The sequence below is a fragment of the Microtus oregoni genome, unplaced genomic scaffold, assembly GCF_018167655.1.
Source record: "Microtus oregoni isolate MIOR12 unplaced genomic scaffold, Mior012 000069F_ref0000032, whole genome shotgun sequence".
Classification (NCBI taxonomy): Eukaryota; Metazoa; Chordata; class Mammalia; order Rodentia; family Cricetidae; genus Microtus; species Microtus oregoni.
This window is the reverse complement of record NW_024543976.1, coordinates 231448-250926: the sequence shown is the minus strand read 5'-3', so window position 1 is coordinate 250926 and position 19479 is coordinate 231448. Positions and strand designations below refer to the sequence as shown.

General features: G+C 47.7%; 1 protein-coding gene across 7 annotated transcripts in view; it reads left to right on the top strand.

Annotated features, from left to right (window-relative positions):
* Positions 1–5562, top strand: part of LOC121440679 (E3 ubiquitin-protein ligase NEDD4-like) — a 323668-nt gene extending 318106 nt beyond the window's left edge. For all 7 annotated transcript variants that reach the window (XM_041641480.1, XM_041641476.1, XM_041641477.1 and 4 more), the window contains one exon: positions 741–5562. In XM_041641480.1, coding sequence (XP_041497414.1) covers positions 741–843 — 103 coding nt within the window. In that variant the 3' untranslated portion in view covers positions 844–5562. The remainder of the gene's footprint in view (positions 1–740) is intronic.
* The last annotated feature ends 13917 nt before the right edge of the window (positions 5563–19479 follow it).

Genomic DNA, 19479 nt, shown 5'->3' with positions numbered 1-19479 from the left:
GTGGCCAACTGGATAGCAGAGGGGCTCAACTTTCTGAAACTCAAACTTTCTGAGCTCTGCCCTGGGGTCTGGACCGTTCCTAGGAATGGGACCTCATTGTTTAGGGATCTGCATGTGCAGAACACACAGCCTTAACCTGTTTCACACCTACAGAAGAGCCCTTGGCTCTGGCATGATGGATCAGTAATAGTGTAAGAAACAGTCCATCCAACATTCCTGAATTGTACAGGCCTCATACTTCGTGGTTTTCTCTTCTTTTAAAAAAGGGTTTTTTTTTATTATTATTAAAACATGCAGTGTGTGTGTGTGTGTAGGGTGGGGTACATATGGTACCAGTGTGATTAGAGACTACTCTGATTCTCTCCGTCTACCTTTATGTGGTGTCTGGACATTGAACTCAAGTCACCAGGCTTGTCTGCAAGCCCCTGGACTTACTGAGCCATCTCGGCAGCCCACATTTTTAGTCTCTCTGTGGATGTTGGTGCTTTGTGTCTCCCTCCAGGCAGCAGAGGAATCATGCACAGTAGAAAGGTTGTCTTCTTTTCCCCATTGATTGTATAACCTGTTTGGCATGGACACTGTCCTAACTAGAATTTGGCTTTGGGTAATAAAAGTGTGACTTTTTTCTTTTTAATAATTCCCTTGCTCAAACAGCCAATACCCATTAGCCAAAACAAGAGCATGCTACTATGACAAGAAAAATGGCGGCCACTCACTCCCATCTTCCATTCCTTTGGCAGCTTTAATCGCCTTGATTTACCTCCATACGAAACCTTTGAAGATTTGCGGGAGAAACTTCTCATGGCCGTGGAGAACGCCCAAGGCTTTGAAGGGGTGGATTAAGGCCTCCTGCGTCGGGGGCACTGCCCTTCCAGCAAGTTCTGCGTGCACTTTTGCATTTGCCTAGCAGACTTTTGCAGAGCCGGTGGCAGAAGCAGTTGCCTGACCTGGCTCTGGAGCCCAGCTTGTCCGGGCCACGCCCACGTTCCGCCAGGGAACCCAGTCCCGGCTCGAGTGCCGCCCCTTCACCACCAATTCTCAACTGGTTAGCGTGTACTCTGATTACATTTCAGGAGGACTTGTTCTATTTATGTTGTGCCTCTGCAGGCAAAGCCCTTAATAAATATTTTGCATACTTTCTAATGACAATGAATGGAATTAATCACACTACAGGTATAGTATTACAACTCATGTTTACTTTTTAAAAATGATTTAGACTGATTTTCAGATTTTATTTCATTACAATTAAAGATGTCTCATGTACTTGGAAAAGTGAGCATATTTTTTTGTATTTGAATTTCATATCAAGCTTAATGTCAGTGACATTTTTATTTTTGAAGAACTTTGACACTCCCACCCTCTACTTTATTAGAATTGGAAGACTAATTTTTCTCCAAAAGCATTCTACAGACCAACACGTGGAAAGAATTTCAAATAGAGCATTAAGAATAACAATTTTTTTCCATGCTTAGAATGAAAATAGACTGGATATTACCCTCTCTTTTGTACAAACTTAAATACTAGGTACAGGCTGGAAGGACTGTAACATAGCATGATATCTTTGTGTTAACTTGAAAGGAATGACACCATTGTTCCTTAGAAGTATTGACATGTGCCATCTCACACTCAAGACAGGGTTGGACTGTCATTTTGCATCAGAAACCCTTAACCTCTCCTGTTGCCGAACAGCCTCTTCTTAACGCTATTTTCTTCTTGGTGTTTGGAAAGACATTTCCAATGGCATTGCTCGATTCAAAACTGAGGAAGCCAGAGTCAGTGGTCTTCTGTCTCCGTTGGCTAAAACAGTAGCTAATAACCCATTCTTGCTGTAACTGCGGCAATTCCAAAGGCACTTTATGCGGGTCATATCTGTTTGCTCTTTTTTTTTTTCATTTTTTTCCTCATAATCATTACATGTGATTGTTCTTCCTCCCTGCACACATCTGACTGGTGCAGTATCTATCAATTGTGAATTAACTGCTCGTGAACCCAGATACAGTGCTGAGCCTCTCGACACCCGTCTTCTCCGACTGCTTTGTACTTTCTACTCAACAGCAAGGATTTTGCCTACTCTACCCTTAGCAAGTTGTGTGACATAATGACCTATTTTGCATGCTGCGATACTGCGTACTGCCCCCCTCCCCACCCGGGTCACGTGTATTGTGTGCTAGTTTAAACGTGAGCTACAAGACCCAGTGGGGTCTACTGAGCTCGAGCGGCCTGGTTGGCAATGGTGGAGAAACGTGGGTGTCTGCAGTGTGTAAGTCTCTGTTGCAGAATTCTGTTGCATTCTGAGAAGATGCCTGAGGTAGCATGGGAGTTCAGCACCTCTGCTGTCCCTTGAACTTGTGTTGTCCTAGACCCTGTCCCGGAAGCGAAGGAATACGGGGTATTTTGATCTCTTGCCACTTGTGAATATTGACAAAAAGACTGCGGTCTCTGCTATGTAAGAAGAACCTTCGGTATAAGAAACTGCTCGTGTTTACACAGCCCTGGGTGCCATGAAGAAGCCACGGACATTCTTGGTGGGTGAAACCCCGGAGCGGAGCGTCCTGCCAAACAGCTTCGGCTTCTTCCCACGTGCTATGGAGTAATTACAAAACAATTAACACTCTATTCTTGGTTTTTGGTGAGATATCTCCTGTAGTTACCAGATATTGGGGGTGGGGTCTGTTGTTGTTGTTATTGTTGTTGTTGTTGTTATACAACCTTCCACGTCCAGAACTGTCTCTCTGTTACAAAGAGTGCCAAAGCCCGAGCTGAGCAGTGTATTTTGATTGAAGAAGAAACCAAAATCTGCTCTAAGAACTGGGGTTCTAGAATTCTGTAGGCTCTAGATCAAGCCACGTCATTCACCAGATACAACATAGTCATTCTGCATTTTAAATAAACGCCAAAAGGGCTGTCGAGATGGCTCAGTGCATCGGGGTGTTTGTCACCAAGGCTGACAGCTAGAGTTCAGTCCCTGAGCCCCACCTGATGGGAGGAGAGAAGTGACTCCTGCAAGCTGTCCTTTGATCTATTCCATATGTGATTTCTTTTTTAATTAAAAGTATAGGGAGGGGAGGGTCATTACTAAGCCAAGAGCGGGAAAGACCTATCGAAATACACTCCTGAGAGTACTTGAAAGGCGGGCCATCGTGAATAATGCCTCAGTTCATTGGTCCAGGCTTCAGGTTTTAGCAGCTGTTACTGGGTAGTTAGAAAGTAAAATTACCGTTCACTGTAATACGGTTTGTGAGGTTTCACTTGTTGCCTGCAGCTCCCGATGTCTCCAGATGGTGATGCCCGTGCCAGGCCATCTTTGTACGATAGTTGTAAATGGCCGTGGAGAGCATGCTGTCCTGAGGGCCAGGAGGCAGCTCATTCTCCGGGCCTGACCTCTGCAGCCAGCTACAACAAACAGTAGTTGTGATCACTTATCTTGAGGCTGCAGAGTGGGTTTGGACTCTTCCCTGTGGAATGACTTTGAGCATCCTGCGGCTGTCTTGTGTTTCCCTCCCTGCCCCTTTTAGTCCACGGTAAGCCTGGATCAGCCTACTGACTCCAGAGCCGGTGGCCGTAGGTATTGGTCTATTCTAGGTGTTCTTTCTTGTCTCTCTAAAACACTGATCTCTACCTTCTATGACCAGTCCTCTAGCGGGTCACAAGAACCAGAGATCTGTATTTGTTTTTGTTTCCAGGGCTGATGTAGCTTAGTAGCAGAGTGTTTGCCTAGCGTGTACCTAGCCGTAGATTTGATTGCCATTGCTGGGGGCAGGAAGGGGGTGGATAAGATAAAGAATTCTGTTTCCAAGGACCTGAAGCAGGAGACAGCAGAGAATCCTGATGTTCAGATTAAAAATGTTATCAAGTGACTTGATACGCATCTTTTTTCCCCATAAGGCTCAGCGGCAGACTTGTGGAAGTGGACCGCAAAATAATTTAACGCTTCTGCATCTCGCATGACCTGTGGCTCTAGGTCTTGCCAGATTCCAGTCTGTTCTGAGAGTCAGGCTCATGTGCAGTAGCCTCTAATGTGTTCTCTATTTTCCTGATAGTCTCTCATCTCACCTCTGAAATATGAAAGTCTACAAAGAAAGTCTGGTCTCAACAGCTGCCCAGCCCATCCCTGCTAAACTTGCTCTTGTCTGTGGCTCTCAACTATCTCAGTAATGGAAGGGGGGATGCTAACCGTTGTCATTCGCTTCCTGGCCAGTAGGGGTCTTGCCGTGCAGGGTCACTGCCTGCCCTGCTTCCCTGTCTGGCTCCCAGAAGACCACATGCTACCTCTGTCTCATTCATGTATTGGGGTATATCCTAAGTCTCATGTCAAAACTGCCAATTTCAGGACTAGGATACGTTAAAAAAAAACAAACAAACAAACTTATAAATTCCACTTTGTATCTTAGATTTTAAAACCGGGTAGAAATGTGATATACATTGAACCACTTTTTTAATTTCTATAAGCCTTAATGAACAGTGTATATGCGTCTGTGTATGCACTCCATCCCAGAGTTTGTCAGAGAAAAAGCTGTCGCGTTAGGACGTGAGCCTGCCTAGGGTTCTCTAGGAAAGGGGTAGCTTTCCGTTTGGTATGAAATCTTCCAAGAAAACTTCTCTCTCCACATCTCTCTTTTATTTGGAAGGTTAACGCGCCAAGCGCGTGTCTGAAGCAGCCTGTCTCTTTCCTGGTTTCGTATTTGTAAGGCGCAGCGGTGGAACTCTAAGGGCATCTGCTGGTGTGTGACCTCTCATGTCCTGCCGTCCCTCCGCTGGGTCTCGGTGTATTGAAAGCCTTTCCTGTGACCATAGCCTGTGCTGACAAATGTCTGTTCTTGTGTAAGCCCGTCTGCACCTCGTACTCAGACTGGTTTTTACCTACGTTATCGCGGTTTTTTTCATGTCGAATCTTGCGACTCTGTTCTTCCTTCTGCTACCCCAGATGTAACATGCATACCTACATGTGTATGTTTGCTGTCCAGATATATTTGTATATATTTGTATAGCATTTTTACACCTTAGGAGCAATCTGGATTCAAAGGGGGAATGAATGAGAGCTTAGTCCCGTCTACAGTTTTCTCCATGTCCTGAGAATTCTGACCCTCGGCGTCCCAGAGAACCCTAGGAAAGTATTAGCTTGCTGTCATTTCTAAATTCGGGATCTGTTACCAAATGAAACATTTTTTTAAGTGACTTTGAAGGTGAAAAGAGTTTCAAGCATTCCAAATGAATTCTCAATGTTTCTTAACTTTTTATTCTAACCCCACCCCCTAACAAAGCCGAGTGCTATTTGATACAATGGTCAAACCCAAACTACCTTGATCTTTTTTCTAAGACAGCCTAGTGACTGATGCTCGCTTTCCCAGTCCGGAAGAACTTTAACCTAGCTTGAATCTGGTACACACGCAAAGTTTCACGGTCAAGTCCTTCTTTTTCTTCTCGAGAGAGCTAAAGAGATACTGTAGCTTGTTTTCCTGACAGCAAATGAAAAACTGTGACAAAGTGAAGAAAGATGTTGTAAAGCGGTGACGCCACTTGTCAAATATTTAATAAAGAATTATGAAAGCTGGAACATTTTCTACATAAGTATTATGGGTTGTCTGATTTAAAGCTGCTTCGAGAGTCTGCCATGTTAATCGTGTCAAAGGTTGGAAGGACCGCAGTCCTACCTCAGGGATGAAGTCTTCCCTGAACACACGGGATGGGATAAGCATAGTAAGTTCATTTGCCCTCATCCATATTCTAGGTTTTGTCTTTGTCTTAGGTTTATTAAACCTAAGAATTGACAACTTGATACAAAAAGCACGATCCTATTACTCCATACCTGGAAAGGTGACTGAGTTCACGGCTGCTTTCTGTTGTGCACTAGACTTCGGGAGAGTAAATGACATTGGCAGCCAAGCCATGGCGTGTCTCAGAAAGATGTCCTGGGTATCCAGACCTGTGTTGGTTTCCCGTTCCAGGTCTCCCTGTTCCTGGGGGTGGAGGAAGCCTTGCCCTTTTCCATCCATCCTGCCTTCTCAGTGTCCTCACCCCGGCCTCTCAGAGATTGCTGGCCTGTGACATCCAAGCAGGACTTGGGGTTGTCAGCCCTTGCTGTAGCTTCCTAAACTTGCTGCCAGGTTCTCACCAGCTTCCAGAACTCCTGTCCCCTCACCCAGGCTCAGGAGCGGACACAAGCACAGGAGGTAAGGGCCACTGTCAGTTCTTACAGAGAAACGGTGGGATGAACAGATTGCCACTACTGTGTAGTTGCCAGGCTGATAGACCCTTAGCCCGCTGTTAGAGCCGAGTGACGTTGGCATTTCCAGAATTTTATAGCCCCTGACATGAGCAGTGAGCACAGGCGTTCCCAGGGTTGCCCGAGGAGCCACATTCAAACAAGCGTCACTTCTTTGGTTTCTCAGCACAGCCTCCAGAGATGGGAGGCTGTGGATTCTGCTCTGATATTTGACCTGGGTAGGAAAAGGTCAAGCCTGAGTTAAGACCTGGTGCTAGTTCCTCACCTAGCACACTGGAGCCTGTGGAGATGGAGAAGGCTCATTTCCTGTTGGAGTCTGCTCAGGCCCAGAGCTGGGGAGAGAGGGTTCACTGTTTCAGTCATGGCACCTTGGCAATGGCTACCCAGCTGCCACCCTTTCTTCAGCTGTGCCCTGGGCTGCTGATGTACCTCCCTCCTCCCCCCTTCCTCCTTCACAGCCCAAGCTGACTCAGGCTGTCTTCCCACGGGCTGCAGATCTCAGAGCAGGAAGGGTGTTCTGCTGAGAAGGTGGGTGGAGAATGCCTCCTCCGACTCCAGTAAGATGCCCAGATCCTGGCGAAAACACCTCTCACTTGCCACCTCAGAGGTGCTGGCCTATGCCCTTGAAGACAGGAGTTGTTGAGCGAGCAAGCAGAGCGGCACGAGAGCTGGGGGGCTGTTCTCAGCAGTGCGGTAGGCTCTGTGCTCAGATGCTGGTAGAACTTTGTCCTCTGAAGAAAGGGCTCACCTCACAAGTCAGTTCAGCAGGGGTGTCGGGGATTAGAGTAAGGGGAGCACCAAGCTAAGCACTCGGATGCAGTAAGAGAAACTCGTGTGGTATGGGGGGGGGGGGATGGGTACCTTGGATGACTGCCTAGAACAGCCCCTGGGAACACTCCAGCAGGCTCCTCAACCAAATCCGAGATAAAAGTCGAATTTGGGCCATTTCTTTTATGTGTGTTTATATGCACACACCGTGATTGTGGGTGTGTGTGGAGGTCAGAGGGTGACCTCAGGCAGGTGTTATCCCTCAGGCACTGCCTACCCTTTCTTTTTTCTTTTTTTTTAAGACTGACCTAGAACTCACCAAGTAATCTAGAGAGGATGGCCGTTGATCCCCAGAGATCAGCCTGCTTCCGCCTTTGTTGCCATGGTTTCTAAGGATGGAACCCATCTCCTCCTGCTTGCACTTTATTAACTGAGCCATTTCTCCAGCCCTGACTTGGACTGTATTTCAGAACACTCCATGCCTCCTCCAAGCCAGTCTCCATTCCTACATCTCAAAGTCTTTCTTAAATTTCTGTTACGTATTAGCGTTATTGTAGCTAGGGTTTCATGTAGAACCATATAATTTATTCTGGTGACTTTTTTTCTAGTTAGTACATACGATTCCTTAACCTAATAAAACTTAGTAAGCCGGGACTGTGCTTGCCTGGTATGCACAAGGGCCGTATGATGGCGCCTATAATCCCAGGGAGAACCAAAAGTTCAAGGTTGTCTCAACTACATGTTAAATTCAACACAAGTGTGGTCTCTACAAGATATTTCAAAAAAAATTGTTTGATTGGAAGCCAACACAGTATATCATGAATAGGGGTAAAACAAATAGTATCTCCATTTCACATGAAATGGGTCAGTCACCACCTTCAGAATATATAGTCACCTTGTAGGTTTTGAAGCCTTGCGATGATCTTTGCCTTCTAATTAAAATCTAGACGACTCACCTCACAGTGAAAGTTCCCAGGTCTCCTAGAGTTGTGTGGATTGTTCTCCAGGTTTCTGGATCACAGTTCACTTTTCCTCCTCCATGGAAGATCCTTGGGTAAGAAGAAACGAGTTCACTGGGACAGATTAACACTGTAGCAAGCAATCCCCAAGTCGAAGTGGCTTGACAAAGGCCATTTTCCCTCAATCCTTTGCATGTTTAAGCAGATGCTCGGTCAGGAACTCAGGCACTCCCCCCTCCGCAGCGCCACAATCTTCTGAGACTGGGTACCCTTCAGCCTGCGAAATGACAGAGCCTGGGAAGATAGTAGGATGAAAGCAATCCTAGGTCCCCTGGCCAGAGCAAGACCATAGCTGTAGCTGGATGCAGTGGAGTCTGGGGACAACCTTGCAGAGACAGTTTCTCCTGGAAACAGTGGCCTTGGAGCCATTCGCCAAGCCTCTGGAGTCTTGGGTTTACTCTCTCAGGATTCACAGATCTCCCTATCAGCCTGATACGGTATTACCATGTTGGCACCAATTTCCACATCAGGAAATAAACTTGCAGAGTGGAACTGGAAATCCAGGGTGTCTGGGTAAGAGGCCACCGCTCCTCTAGGACTCTACCGGCTGTCGGCTCCTCCACCAAACATCCCATGGGAAATGCCAATAAACTCATTTATACTAAGATGTAAGTGACCAATTAGCTGGACACAGAAGTAGGTTTTTTTAACTACTAAAGATGAAGCTTAAGATAAAAAAATTAAAAAGAACAAAGTTACACCATTTAGTTAACCAGAAAACTAAGTATGAAGGGTTTTGAGGGCAAGGGGGTCTATTTCAGCCACTAAATTCATTGTAAACAGGAAATGTCTACATAACTTGAAAAGACATTTGTCCAAGAGTACAGGCCTCCCTCCCGTCACCCTTGCCTCCAGCATGAAGCCAGGCCCTCCTACGGATCATGTGAGCACACCCCATTTGTGCAACGGGGCAAAGTGCCAAGTGGCCTAGAGACTGGAAAGTGGAATTTCCACTCTGGGGGATGCGTGGTGGAGCACCACCACGTTGTATTTGTAGAAGAGTTTCTGTCAATAACGAATCTTAGTAACTTGGATTTATCAAGTACGTCAGAAAGCCTGAGCTGGGGCTGTGCCTGTCATTTAGCTCTCTAAATGCCCCTGCTGTGGGGTCTTCCTTCTCCAGACCCCCCTGCGGGGCTGTAGTCACTCCATGGCCCTTTGCCCTTTTCTGCATATTCTCTTTGCTTGGACATTCCTTGCTGGTTTGTCAGTGAGGTTGGGAAAGGAGGGAGGACATGTCATCCTTGCAGACTGTAGAGTGTTTAAACAACAGCCAGGCCTTTGAACCCTGGGCTCCAGTTAAAAAGTAACACACTAGATGCTGGATCAAGAGGAGACAAATATTAGCTTTGGAGGCGGAGAGCCTCATCATTGAGAAATGTCTGCTGCTGGCAACAGGAAGAGAGCAATGGTCACACCTGAGTGGGGGGCCCAGGAACCCCCAGATTCTTGTGACCTTAGGCCAGACACCCTGTTCTTTTTCTTTCTTTTTTTTTTAGTATTTTCAGGTGTGGTGGGGAGCTTGCTGCATGGGACACATGGAGGTCAGAGAACAAATCGTAGGTGTTGTTTCTGTCCTTGTACCATGTGGGTTCTAACCAGCAGGTTTGACAGTAGATGCCTTCACCAGCTGGGCCATCTTAGTTGAACCTTGATGCTGCCAGTCCAGTGGTTTCCATGTCCCTCTTGTTTAATCTCTCACTCTCATCATGTGCCTACAAATATCTCTTCTCTGAGGGCACGTGTGCACACAAGAGTGGTTCTTGGTGGGCTTGCTATTTCCCCATTTCTCTTCCTTCTCCCTACCTCCTCTTCCTTTACGCTTCCATGGGGACAGTCACATCTACCTCTGGCAACCTCTCTTCTGCCCTTCATTTCCAGTACCCGAGTAGACACATCCCCAAGTCCCTCAAACTCACAATATCCTTCACACCACTTTCAAACCGCTCTTCCTTGACCTGGCCTTAGGAGTCCTTGTGTCCTCCGGGCATGCACACCAGCAACTCCATCAACGATCTTCCATGTATCTTTGCTCCCCAGATAGGAAGAATACAAGATATGGTTCCTTATCCCTGCCTTCTTCATTCACCCAACAGCCATGGGAAGTTCCTATCACCGGCCATGATTGCGGGTGCCAGGGATGCAGGCAATAAACCAAAGCAAGATTGTATCATAAAGCCTGTATCAGAGCAAAGGCAAACATGCATGTAAATAACATGCATGATGTTATTAATGGAGCCAGGGCAGAGAGGGGCTACAGGTAGTGAAGGTGGCCTCGTTTTAGATAACATGACAAAGCAGGACGAAGTCCTCAAAGCAGTGGAAGAGCCACTGGAGAAGAGCATTGGGGGTTGAGGAACACCCAAGGCAAGGGCCCTCAGTGGAGGTAGATAACGCATGAGTCATGCCAGCTGTCCACTGAGAGCCCATGGAGAAAGTAAACCCAGAAGTTTGAGTCCGGGGAGGCCAGATCTCACAGGATTTTCATGTCAGAAACACATAAATGGTATTTATGATTCATAAATTTTCATTTTTAATGTTTTGTGGGACAGAGTCTTGGTACATAGCTTGGACTGTCCTCAAATTCACAATCTTCCTCCTGCATCCGTCTTTCAAGTCCTGGGATGTCAGACAAGTATAACCACACACAACTGCGTAGATAGCATTTAAAACAGCTACAAGGGAGAAGGGGGGACCCAAGGACTCCAAGAGGAGACAAAGTCGGAGAAGAGGGATAGCCAGAGGGATGGCAGGGAAATCAGACACTAGTGGGTCTGGAGGCTTAGGAGGGTAGAGGCATTCATCACTGGCAGAGTGGAGACTCTGAGTTCTGTTGGCCAGCCAGTGAGTTGAGAGCTAAGGTGACCACAGGAACTGGCAACAGGGTGACCTGGTGACCTTCCCAGGAATGCTTGGACAGGATGCTGAGTGTAAACATTTGATGAGAGAAGGCTCAACGAGAGGGGGAGAAGGCACTGGGTCAGCAGGGCCTTGGGTGACAAGCAGGGACAGCCAGCATGCCCTGTTCCTGTCCCCACCGCACTTCTAGCTCACACGCTTCTGCACACTTCACCCAAGTGTGACAAGTCACCTCCTGACTGTGTCTCACTTCCTCTCTCCCGACTCCCAGGCCAGTTTGCACACAGTTCCCAGTCTAGCCCAGCCCGGCCCTGCTGTCCACCTGACCCTGCAGAGGCTTGCCAGCATCCACCAGGAAAACCTGAAGCCCTTCTCTGTCTTCTACAGAATTCCAACAGCACCATCCCCACATAGCCCTTGCCATGGTTCCTTCCTGCTCTTGCTAACTCTACAAGCTCCCTAAGGAATGAACCTTCCGCATACCCAGACCAAGCCCCTTCCATATCTCAGTGTCACTTCATCCCCAAGTCCTTCCTGATTGTCCACTAACTCAAGAGCCACACTTCTTTGAACCGGTAGCTTTTGTCCCCTCCCACCAGTAGTCCAATTGCTTCATTCCTACCCATCGCTATCAGAAGCCTGGGGACCAGCCACTGCTTCCATACCCAGCTGCTCAGGCAAACTCAGTTTCAGCGCATGCTCTGGGAGTAGGAAGGAGACCCTGGCTACAGCAAGGAAAGGGGTATTCTGGATTTCAGTTTTAAGGAGTGTGTCTGACTCTTGCTTGCCCTTGTTGGTCCATTCGTGAATACACAATCAAGCCTGGCCAAGCTGCCAAAGACCTCTACCACATGACCCTGACAGAGATGACTAACAGACTGTCCATCCTGGGGTCTCTGGACAGAGAGTTAGAGAAGAGGATGTTGAGCCAAAGGCACCAGTAAGCATGCCACCTGCCTGAGCCTTTGAGGGCATAATAAATACTCCAGTGTTTCCTAGAAAATGACAAGAAACTGAGCTGACATTGTTGTGCCTCCACCTCTCTTTCCATTCTGCAGTGCCCCGTCCCATCAACCATTTCAGTCTTTGCAAATGACAGTTTCCCTAGAAGCCACTGCCTCTAGGAACTTGGTTAGGAGGACTAGAGCACACAGAAAGGAGGTGACCTGGACCAGCAGAGCCTGCTCTACTCTCTACTTGAGGTATGGTGAGGAGCTATGCCTGAGAAGGGCAGGGACATCTCAGGAATTCCCAATGGGCCTCTGAGAGGCCACATACAGGGAGAGCACCCAGTTTAGGTGCAGACTTAAGAGTTGCCAAAGGATGATGAAGTCAAAGCTTCAGTGCCCGTGATTTTCCCCAGACTTTTCAGATAAGGAAGTTTGCATCTAAATTTCATGTTTCCCCTTTTCTCTTTAAAAGTTAGAAGCCTTGGCACCAACCCACTGGCTCTGCATGCCTGCCCCCCTTTCAATGAGATATGAAGCTTCTAGCTTGGTACACTCCCCTCGCCCGGGGTTGTCCTCACTGGCCCATTTCATACGTCATCTGCCCGGCTGTATGAGCACTGACATTCGCAACCTCTGCACCTGGATGTTGGCAATGTGGACCAAGCTGAAGTTTGAACCTAACTTATCTGACTGTCCTGTTTCTCTTTACTTAGGATGGAACTGTTCTATCTTGTCATAACATAAGCTCAAGGTCTGGGACCTCATGGCTCACGTAGAGTGAGACTCAATGTCTTAGAACCGTCTCCAGGTCTCCATACCCCTTTCCAATGCTCAGCTCGGTTAGGAGATACTAAGATCCCCTCCACAGCTCCCCTTTTTGTTATTGCACTAATAGAAGTTTTCCTCGAGGAAGGAGGACCTATGAGAATCTCATATGTGAGTCTTCAATGTCTCCATGCACAGCCCTTAACTAAAGACATCTTAGACACACACGCATGCACACGCACACACACACACACATACACACATGCACAAACGCTTCCTTTTTGGCCAAAAAGAAAAAAAAATCCTGCTTAAATGTCCTGTGAGGCAGTCCAGCTAGTAGAAACATCATCTTCTCAGATCCTACTCCAGTTTGGGGACATTCTATCCACACAGCGGGCCTGGCTCCAAAGAGGAACTAAAGATCTGTGTGAAATTAATGTTACTAATCCCACTGCAAGGATCCCGAAGGGATGGGGAGTGATGGAGGCAAAGTTGGACTGGAAAAGACTGGTCATTCCTTCCAGACCTCAGAACTGATTATTCAGCCCAAGCCCTATGCTACATCCACGGCCTTGGCTCCGAGTTTTTGTTTAGCGGCAAGGCAGAATAGAGAGTCACTAAGCAGGGAAACGTGCCGCAGAGACACAGCCAAAATTCTCGAATCCAGGTGTGGGATGGAATGCAGAAGTTTTTTGTTTTTACATTTATGGGAGTTAGTATGTTGCATATGACACATGTTCTGTAGCACCCATATTGGTCTGGGGCAGCACCCTGTTGGCTGACCCACTTCTGTTTCTACAGCCAACACATGACTATCGCGCTAAGGAATCAGCAGAGGATAAAGAGGGATGCGGGAGAGGACAGTCAGCTTTCTGCCATCAGCTGAGGCTCTGGTCCAGTGTCAGTGTGCTTCACATATACAGAGCATGGATTTTGGCATTGCGGAGAAGGGCTTAGCCCCCCCACCCCACCCCGTACAGAGGGCCAGGCAAGGCAGTAGCCTCTAAGAGGAGGCATGCTTGAACTGAAACCTGAAACAGCTGCCGGGCAAGAAAGAGAATTCGCCAGGTTTCTGCGCTAGCTCCCACGGCGCCCAAGTCTGGAAGAATGTGAGTAGCCCAAGGGACAGCTGCTGCCTGTCCTGAGAGGAGACCAGGCATGGCAGTGGTCACTCCTGTCGGAGACACAGCACTAGTGCCCAGCCCAAGGCCTCCCAGGAAAGGAAACGTGAGCTGTGGGTAACTAGAGGCCCCAAGATATTTTTACCATGCCCAAGAGGGAGAAACACTGATGTACTTGGCTCATCCTATGGGACAGACATTCTTTTAAATTGTGCTAAAGCATCAACATGTCACTGTCCTTCCAGCCCTTTCCAGGTAAGCAATTGCCATTCCTGTTTTCAGACAGGAAAAATCAAAGAACGGGGGGGGGGGGGGGGATTGGAAAACAAAGCAAAGCAAACAATCCAAAGAACTTATCCAAAGTCACCAAGTTTATTCAAGCTAAAACAGGGACCTGAGTTCAGAGCGTAGCTTTTAGCCCGAATGATACCGGTGTCTTGATTTAGGCTTGCCACCAAAGCTAGAACCCCACTCACTGCAAATCAGGGACTTGCCTCCTCGGTTACCATCTGGACCCTAAAGGTGCAGGTCACCCAGAAGGGGACTAGGACCCTTTTATGAGTGGATCTCAGTAGGAGGAGCTTTGTCTCTCATCCCCAGAAGTAGGAGCAGAGCTATAACCAGCGTGTGATGAGCCTGTTAGGCCTGGGCTTTGGAGCCCATGTTGCTCCTCTATGTGTATTGTCGATATCTGTCACAGTGCTTCTGTTTGAGGAGATAGGAAGGCAGCACTGGAGTCTGCGACCTGAGGGTCAGGCCTGGCCAACACCGTGTCCTCTTCTTGTGTCAATTCCAAAAGGCAGGGTTTGGAAATAAAAGTCAACAGAACGTTCATCTTTATCTCTACTGATACAGTGTTCTGTGGTGTTTGGAGAGAATTGGGCAATGATGGATAGAGGGGAAACGTCAATTCAGCCCTTTAGATTCCCAGATACCGTGTTTCTATCAGTTTGCCTACATCTTACTTTAAAGAGAAAGGAAGGAAAATCAAAGGAAGGCAGGAAGGGAAAGCCTTCAGATTTATGACTAGCCTCTCACCCGATCCATGCCGTGACTCTGAGAGAATGTTCTAGAGTATGCCACTTTCTCTCTTCACACCAGATGTGCCACCCAGCATAAGCTCTCACCAAGTAACCTCTTTTCATGGCCCCAGGGTTCTTTTCCAGGACAGCTGCTCTGTCTCATAAGCCAACAGGAAAAGGACTGGAATTCTGCCTGTGGTGAGGGACATGGACACGTGCCAGGGGAGGCATGGCAACCACCAGCTAGGAGAAGCTTTAAAATAGAGAGGGACCATTAGTGATCCTTCATGCTTTACTCCTGAGGAAACTGTAACACAGAGAAGGGAGGTTTCTGGTTCAAGGGACCTAATAATAAATTCATATTTAAAATTCAGAAAAAGAACGACCTCCCCCTAAACCATAGGAGCAGATGGGTTAGAGACTCTCTAGACTTGGGGTCAGGCCTAGAAACGAGCAGCGGGGCAGCAGAGTTCCATGGGGTGTGCATCTCCCTTACGAGGACTCTCTCTCACTCTCATGCAGTATGGAGATTTAACCGATCTGCAAGCTGGGATGTGATACCTGGAGGTGAGGGCACAGGGCAGCTTCCTGGTGAACCTGAGACAGGCTTCCTCAGGATCAGTGCATGGAATAAACCGAGAGGTTAGGATCCTCAGAGGAGCTCCTGCTCTCCCTTAAGATGCAATCTGTCATGTCAAATGACTCACATACCGACAAGGAAGACTAAAAATATTTGAGCCTGACATTTGCATCTATTAAACAGTCATTTTTGTCTCACACAGCCAGAAACTGGGTTTGTAGAAAGTTCCAGGGAACCGTCTGCCTCGGCTGTGGGATGTTTGTGGTTGAGCCATGTACTAAAGTGTGGGCGATACCGGGTGGGCCCATGGCCTCAGAATCACAGCAGGTCAGCCAGTCCGTGATCAGTGGCAGCAGGAAGAGGCAGCTTTGGGGGGTGCTGGTGTCGAGGAGCTGGCAGAGTGCTTGCCTAGCATGCAGGAAGCCTGGGTTCCATCCCTAGCACCTGTCTGCAATCACAGCCTGCAGAAGGTAGAGGCTGGAAGGTCGGAAGTTCAAGGTCATTCTTTGCTACTCAGAAAGGCCAAAGTAAGCCTAAGCTAGGCGAGTGAGACTGGGTCTCAAAAACGACAGATTCAGTTGTTTGACAGCAGAGTGATGGATGACCAGTGTGGCCAGGCTGACCAGTGCCAGGCTGACTCCAGAAAAGCAATGGGTGCAGAAAACAGCCCCGTAGGATCACTCTAGACCTAATCTTGCACAGCAACCGACTTGTGGCATCTGCTTGCTTATCTGTAGCAGAATAATATTAATCAGGTTTTCCTGTGGCTCTTCAGTTAGTGTCACGCAGAATAATTTACCGAATTAGGAGTCCATTGTTCAGTGAGTCAGCATCACGGTGCTTTATTCTTTGATCCAAAAAATCATGAGTTCGGTCTTGTCTCTACTGCAGTGAGGAAAGTTCTGGAAACCCACTGTCTTTGTGTAGGTGGTGGGTTATAATAATAATCCAAGGGTTATTATTTGGCTTCATCCAGGTCTTCTAGCACTGGGGACCCGACACAGAAATGGGCCTTGTCGCCTACTGGTCTAGACTGAGACTTGCAAGTCCCCAAGGCCTCTCTGCACGCGCACACACACACACACACACACACACATACACACACATGCACACACACACATACACACACACAGCTCTGTCCCTCCTTTACATTTTCTGGGTCTTCCATGAGGCTCAGGAAAAGCTCAGGTGGTCTGTATTTCCCACAGAGGTACCAAGGAACTTGACTGGCCAGCTATTCTCACCCCTTAGACATTCTGCTCTCCTGGCAGCTCAGGTCATATGATATCTCTGAGCTGTCTTGAAGCTCCGGATCCCTTCCACAGTATGGACCCCTCCCTTCTGTGGTTCATTGAGTATCAGACTTGAAAAACAGTTGCCCCCCACCTTCTCACGAGGCTCTATGAAAGATTCTGGGGTATCTTTCCCATCCACTTACATGGCAACAAAAAAGTCACACACACACACACACACACACAGTATACTGTGCTCTCCCACAAGCTGAATTCCGTCCCTCTTTCCATCCAGGCTCTCCTTACAAAATCCCCTCAATGGATAAGCCCTCATACTGGCCTGGGGTGGGCTGATGCTCTCAGGGAGGTTTCTGATGCCTCTTGTGAAGCCCTCTGAGGTAAGGCTGGAGGTGGTCACAGCCTTCTGTAGAATGCAGGAATGTTGAGCATCTTCAGTTTGGAGCTTTGGCTCTTGGCTGAGATTCTAAAAAAGCGAAACATCCTCCACGTCTCTTTAGATTCCAGAGAGACCAATGAGCGCAGGTTCTGTGGTAGTTCGTCATTACTGCCAATGGATTGGAGCAAGAAAGGCGTAGGGCATTAGGCCTACTTCTCGGTGAATCTGTATTCCCAGAGAGGACTCACTGAGGGGCAAGGCCTGCCTTAATGCAAGGGCACTGCTCTAGTGCCCTTCTCCCTCTGCCTTGTGGCCGCTCAGTTCTACTGCCCGGACGTTCGGCCTCGCTTCAGGCCCAAAGCTATGGTTCCATCTCATCCTGGACTGCATTTTTGAAACTGTTAGCCTCCCTTTCCACTGTTCCTTCCAGGTATTCATGACAGTGGCAAGAAACTGATGAACACGGACCCAACCCTGAACATCCCCTCACAGGCAGAAGCGGTCCCTCGCGGCAGGGCTGTCCAATATGTCACTGTTCCCATCTTTCAGTCCTAAGTATTAATCTCATTGAGGCAGAGTGCTCCACCTGAGTCCCAGCATGCAATAGCAAGACTGTTTATTAGCTTGGACACAGTGTATTTAATATCAGAGGCCTCTTGGAGAAACCATACTCATCCATGGCTGATCTAGTGTCTTCCTGACTCTAGGAATCATCACATTACCCAACTGTGCCTAGGCCAAAGTTGTCTCCATTTCTAGGACTCTTTTGTCCAAGATTGATCAATGGAGGCTCCTGCTGACCTTCATCAGCTCCATCCTTCCACGGACATAGAATGTTAGCCTTTCCTTCATTCTTCTAGAGTCCAGGTTTTAAAGAGGCGGTCTAACATCCTGCCTGGGTGATACCAAGGTTCAAGTTTGCTGTTACTCAAGGAGACACTCTTCTACATGGGGAATATTAGCAAGAAAGGCTGGCGCTTCTGGCCCCAGAAAAATGACCTAAGGGCTTCGGAAGGAAGGTGGTCAGACTTCACATTTTGCATGGATGGTCAGTCAGATGCTCGGCTAATCCATGAAATAGCAATGGTGTTCCTTCCCCATCCCTCCAGGACAACAGATTTAGAACTTACGAAGGGAACTGAGGTATGAACGTCTGGAGAAGCTGGTAAGGGGAGCTGCATAGCTCAGGGCAGCTGCCCTCGCATGAGCTAGGATAGACATTCACCCCAGGAGTGGCACAGTCCGTGTCAGGACTGAAAGTGGGGCCCACTCACCCATTAAGTACCTTAACATATTTATTATAGTGCTGGTGACCGAAGGGGCTGAGAAAGAATCAGACAGAAAACCTGATGCTTCCTAGGACCCTGCTTTTTGAGTTGCTATGGCTCAAAATTAAAACTATGAAAGAGAGTGAAGAGAGAGACCTCCTTGCTCCCAAACCCCAAGTCACCTGTCTCCTCTCGTGACAACTCCACAGGCACTGCTCAGATGCCCTGTCAGACAATGGGGACACCGTCTCTCCTCCCTGTGTCCACTGAAGAGGAAGAAGGGTGTGCAAGCTGCTGAGTGTTGTGTTCTGCTTTTCACACTTCAAAAACCCTTGAGTTCCCTCTGTCATTTACGAACAATCGGTCTTCGAGAAAGTCATTTCGCTTGTTTAAAACCATGCCCACGGGCATCTGTAATATGTCAGTGGCTTCGTTGCAGTTCATTCCGTTTTAACAGACAGTTACAGAACTTCCTGTACTGAGTTTTCTAATTCTGTCATTTTTCTCATGTATGTAGTCCCTAGAAATGGGACTGTGTGCCAAAAGATATGGCTGGACATTGGTAATTTTAAATATATGCTACCAAATCTCAAGGTGATTCATATGACCATTACCACACACTCAATCAACAGTGTACGGGGTGCCAGGGCTCTTGCCAACACTCTGTGAAACTGGTAAGTTTTGAAAATGGGAAAAAGCTGAAAGATTCCCAAACACAGGATGATTCTTTAGAGGCACCGGGAGCTGCCTAGAATAAACCAGGCAGCAACAAGGAAAACTCTAAGACACTCCCCCCACCCATCTTTGACACTTAACCCTGTCAGCCAAACATCAGCCAAGACCAATGACCTGTAATCAATCCCATCAGGATTGGTACTGTGACACCCGACATCTCACGCAGGGAACTAAGGATCCTAATGTGAGCCGGGCGGTGATGGCACCCCTTTAATCCCAGCACTGGGGAGGTAGAGGCAGATGGATCTCTGTGAGTTTGAGGCCAGCCTGGTCTACAAAGTGAATTCAAAGGGCAGCTGGGGCTACACAGAAAAACCCTGTCTCGAAAAACAAACTAACAAATAAACCAAAATAAATAAATAAATAAAAGAATCCTAATATGTGGTTGGATCCATGTTCTCAGTCTCTTCCTGTAACCCTCCCCTGAGAATATGGTCAGAATAAAACCACGTTCTCTGATAATAACCTTCGCCCCACGGCCAAAATAAAGGCAGCTCCTTTTTAGGTTTCTGGTCCAAGGCTAACCTTGTTCGGGTTTCT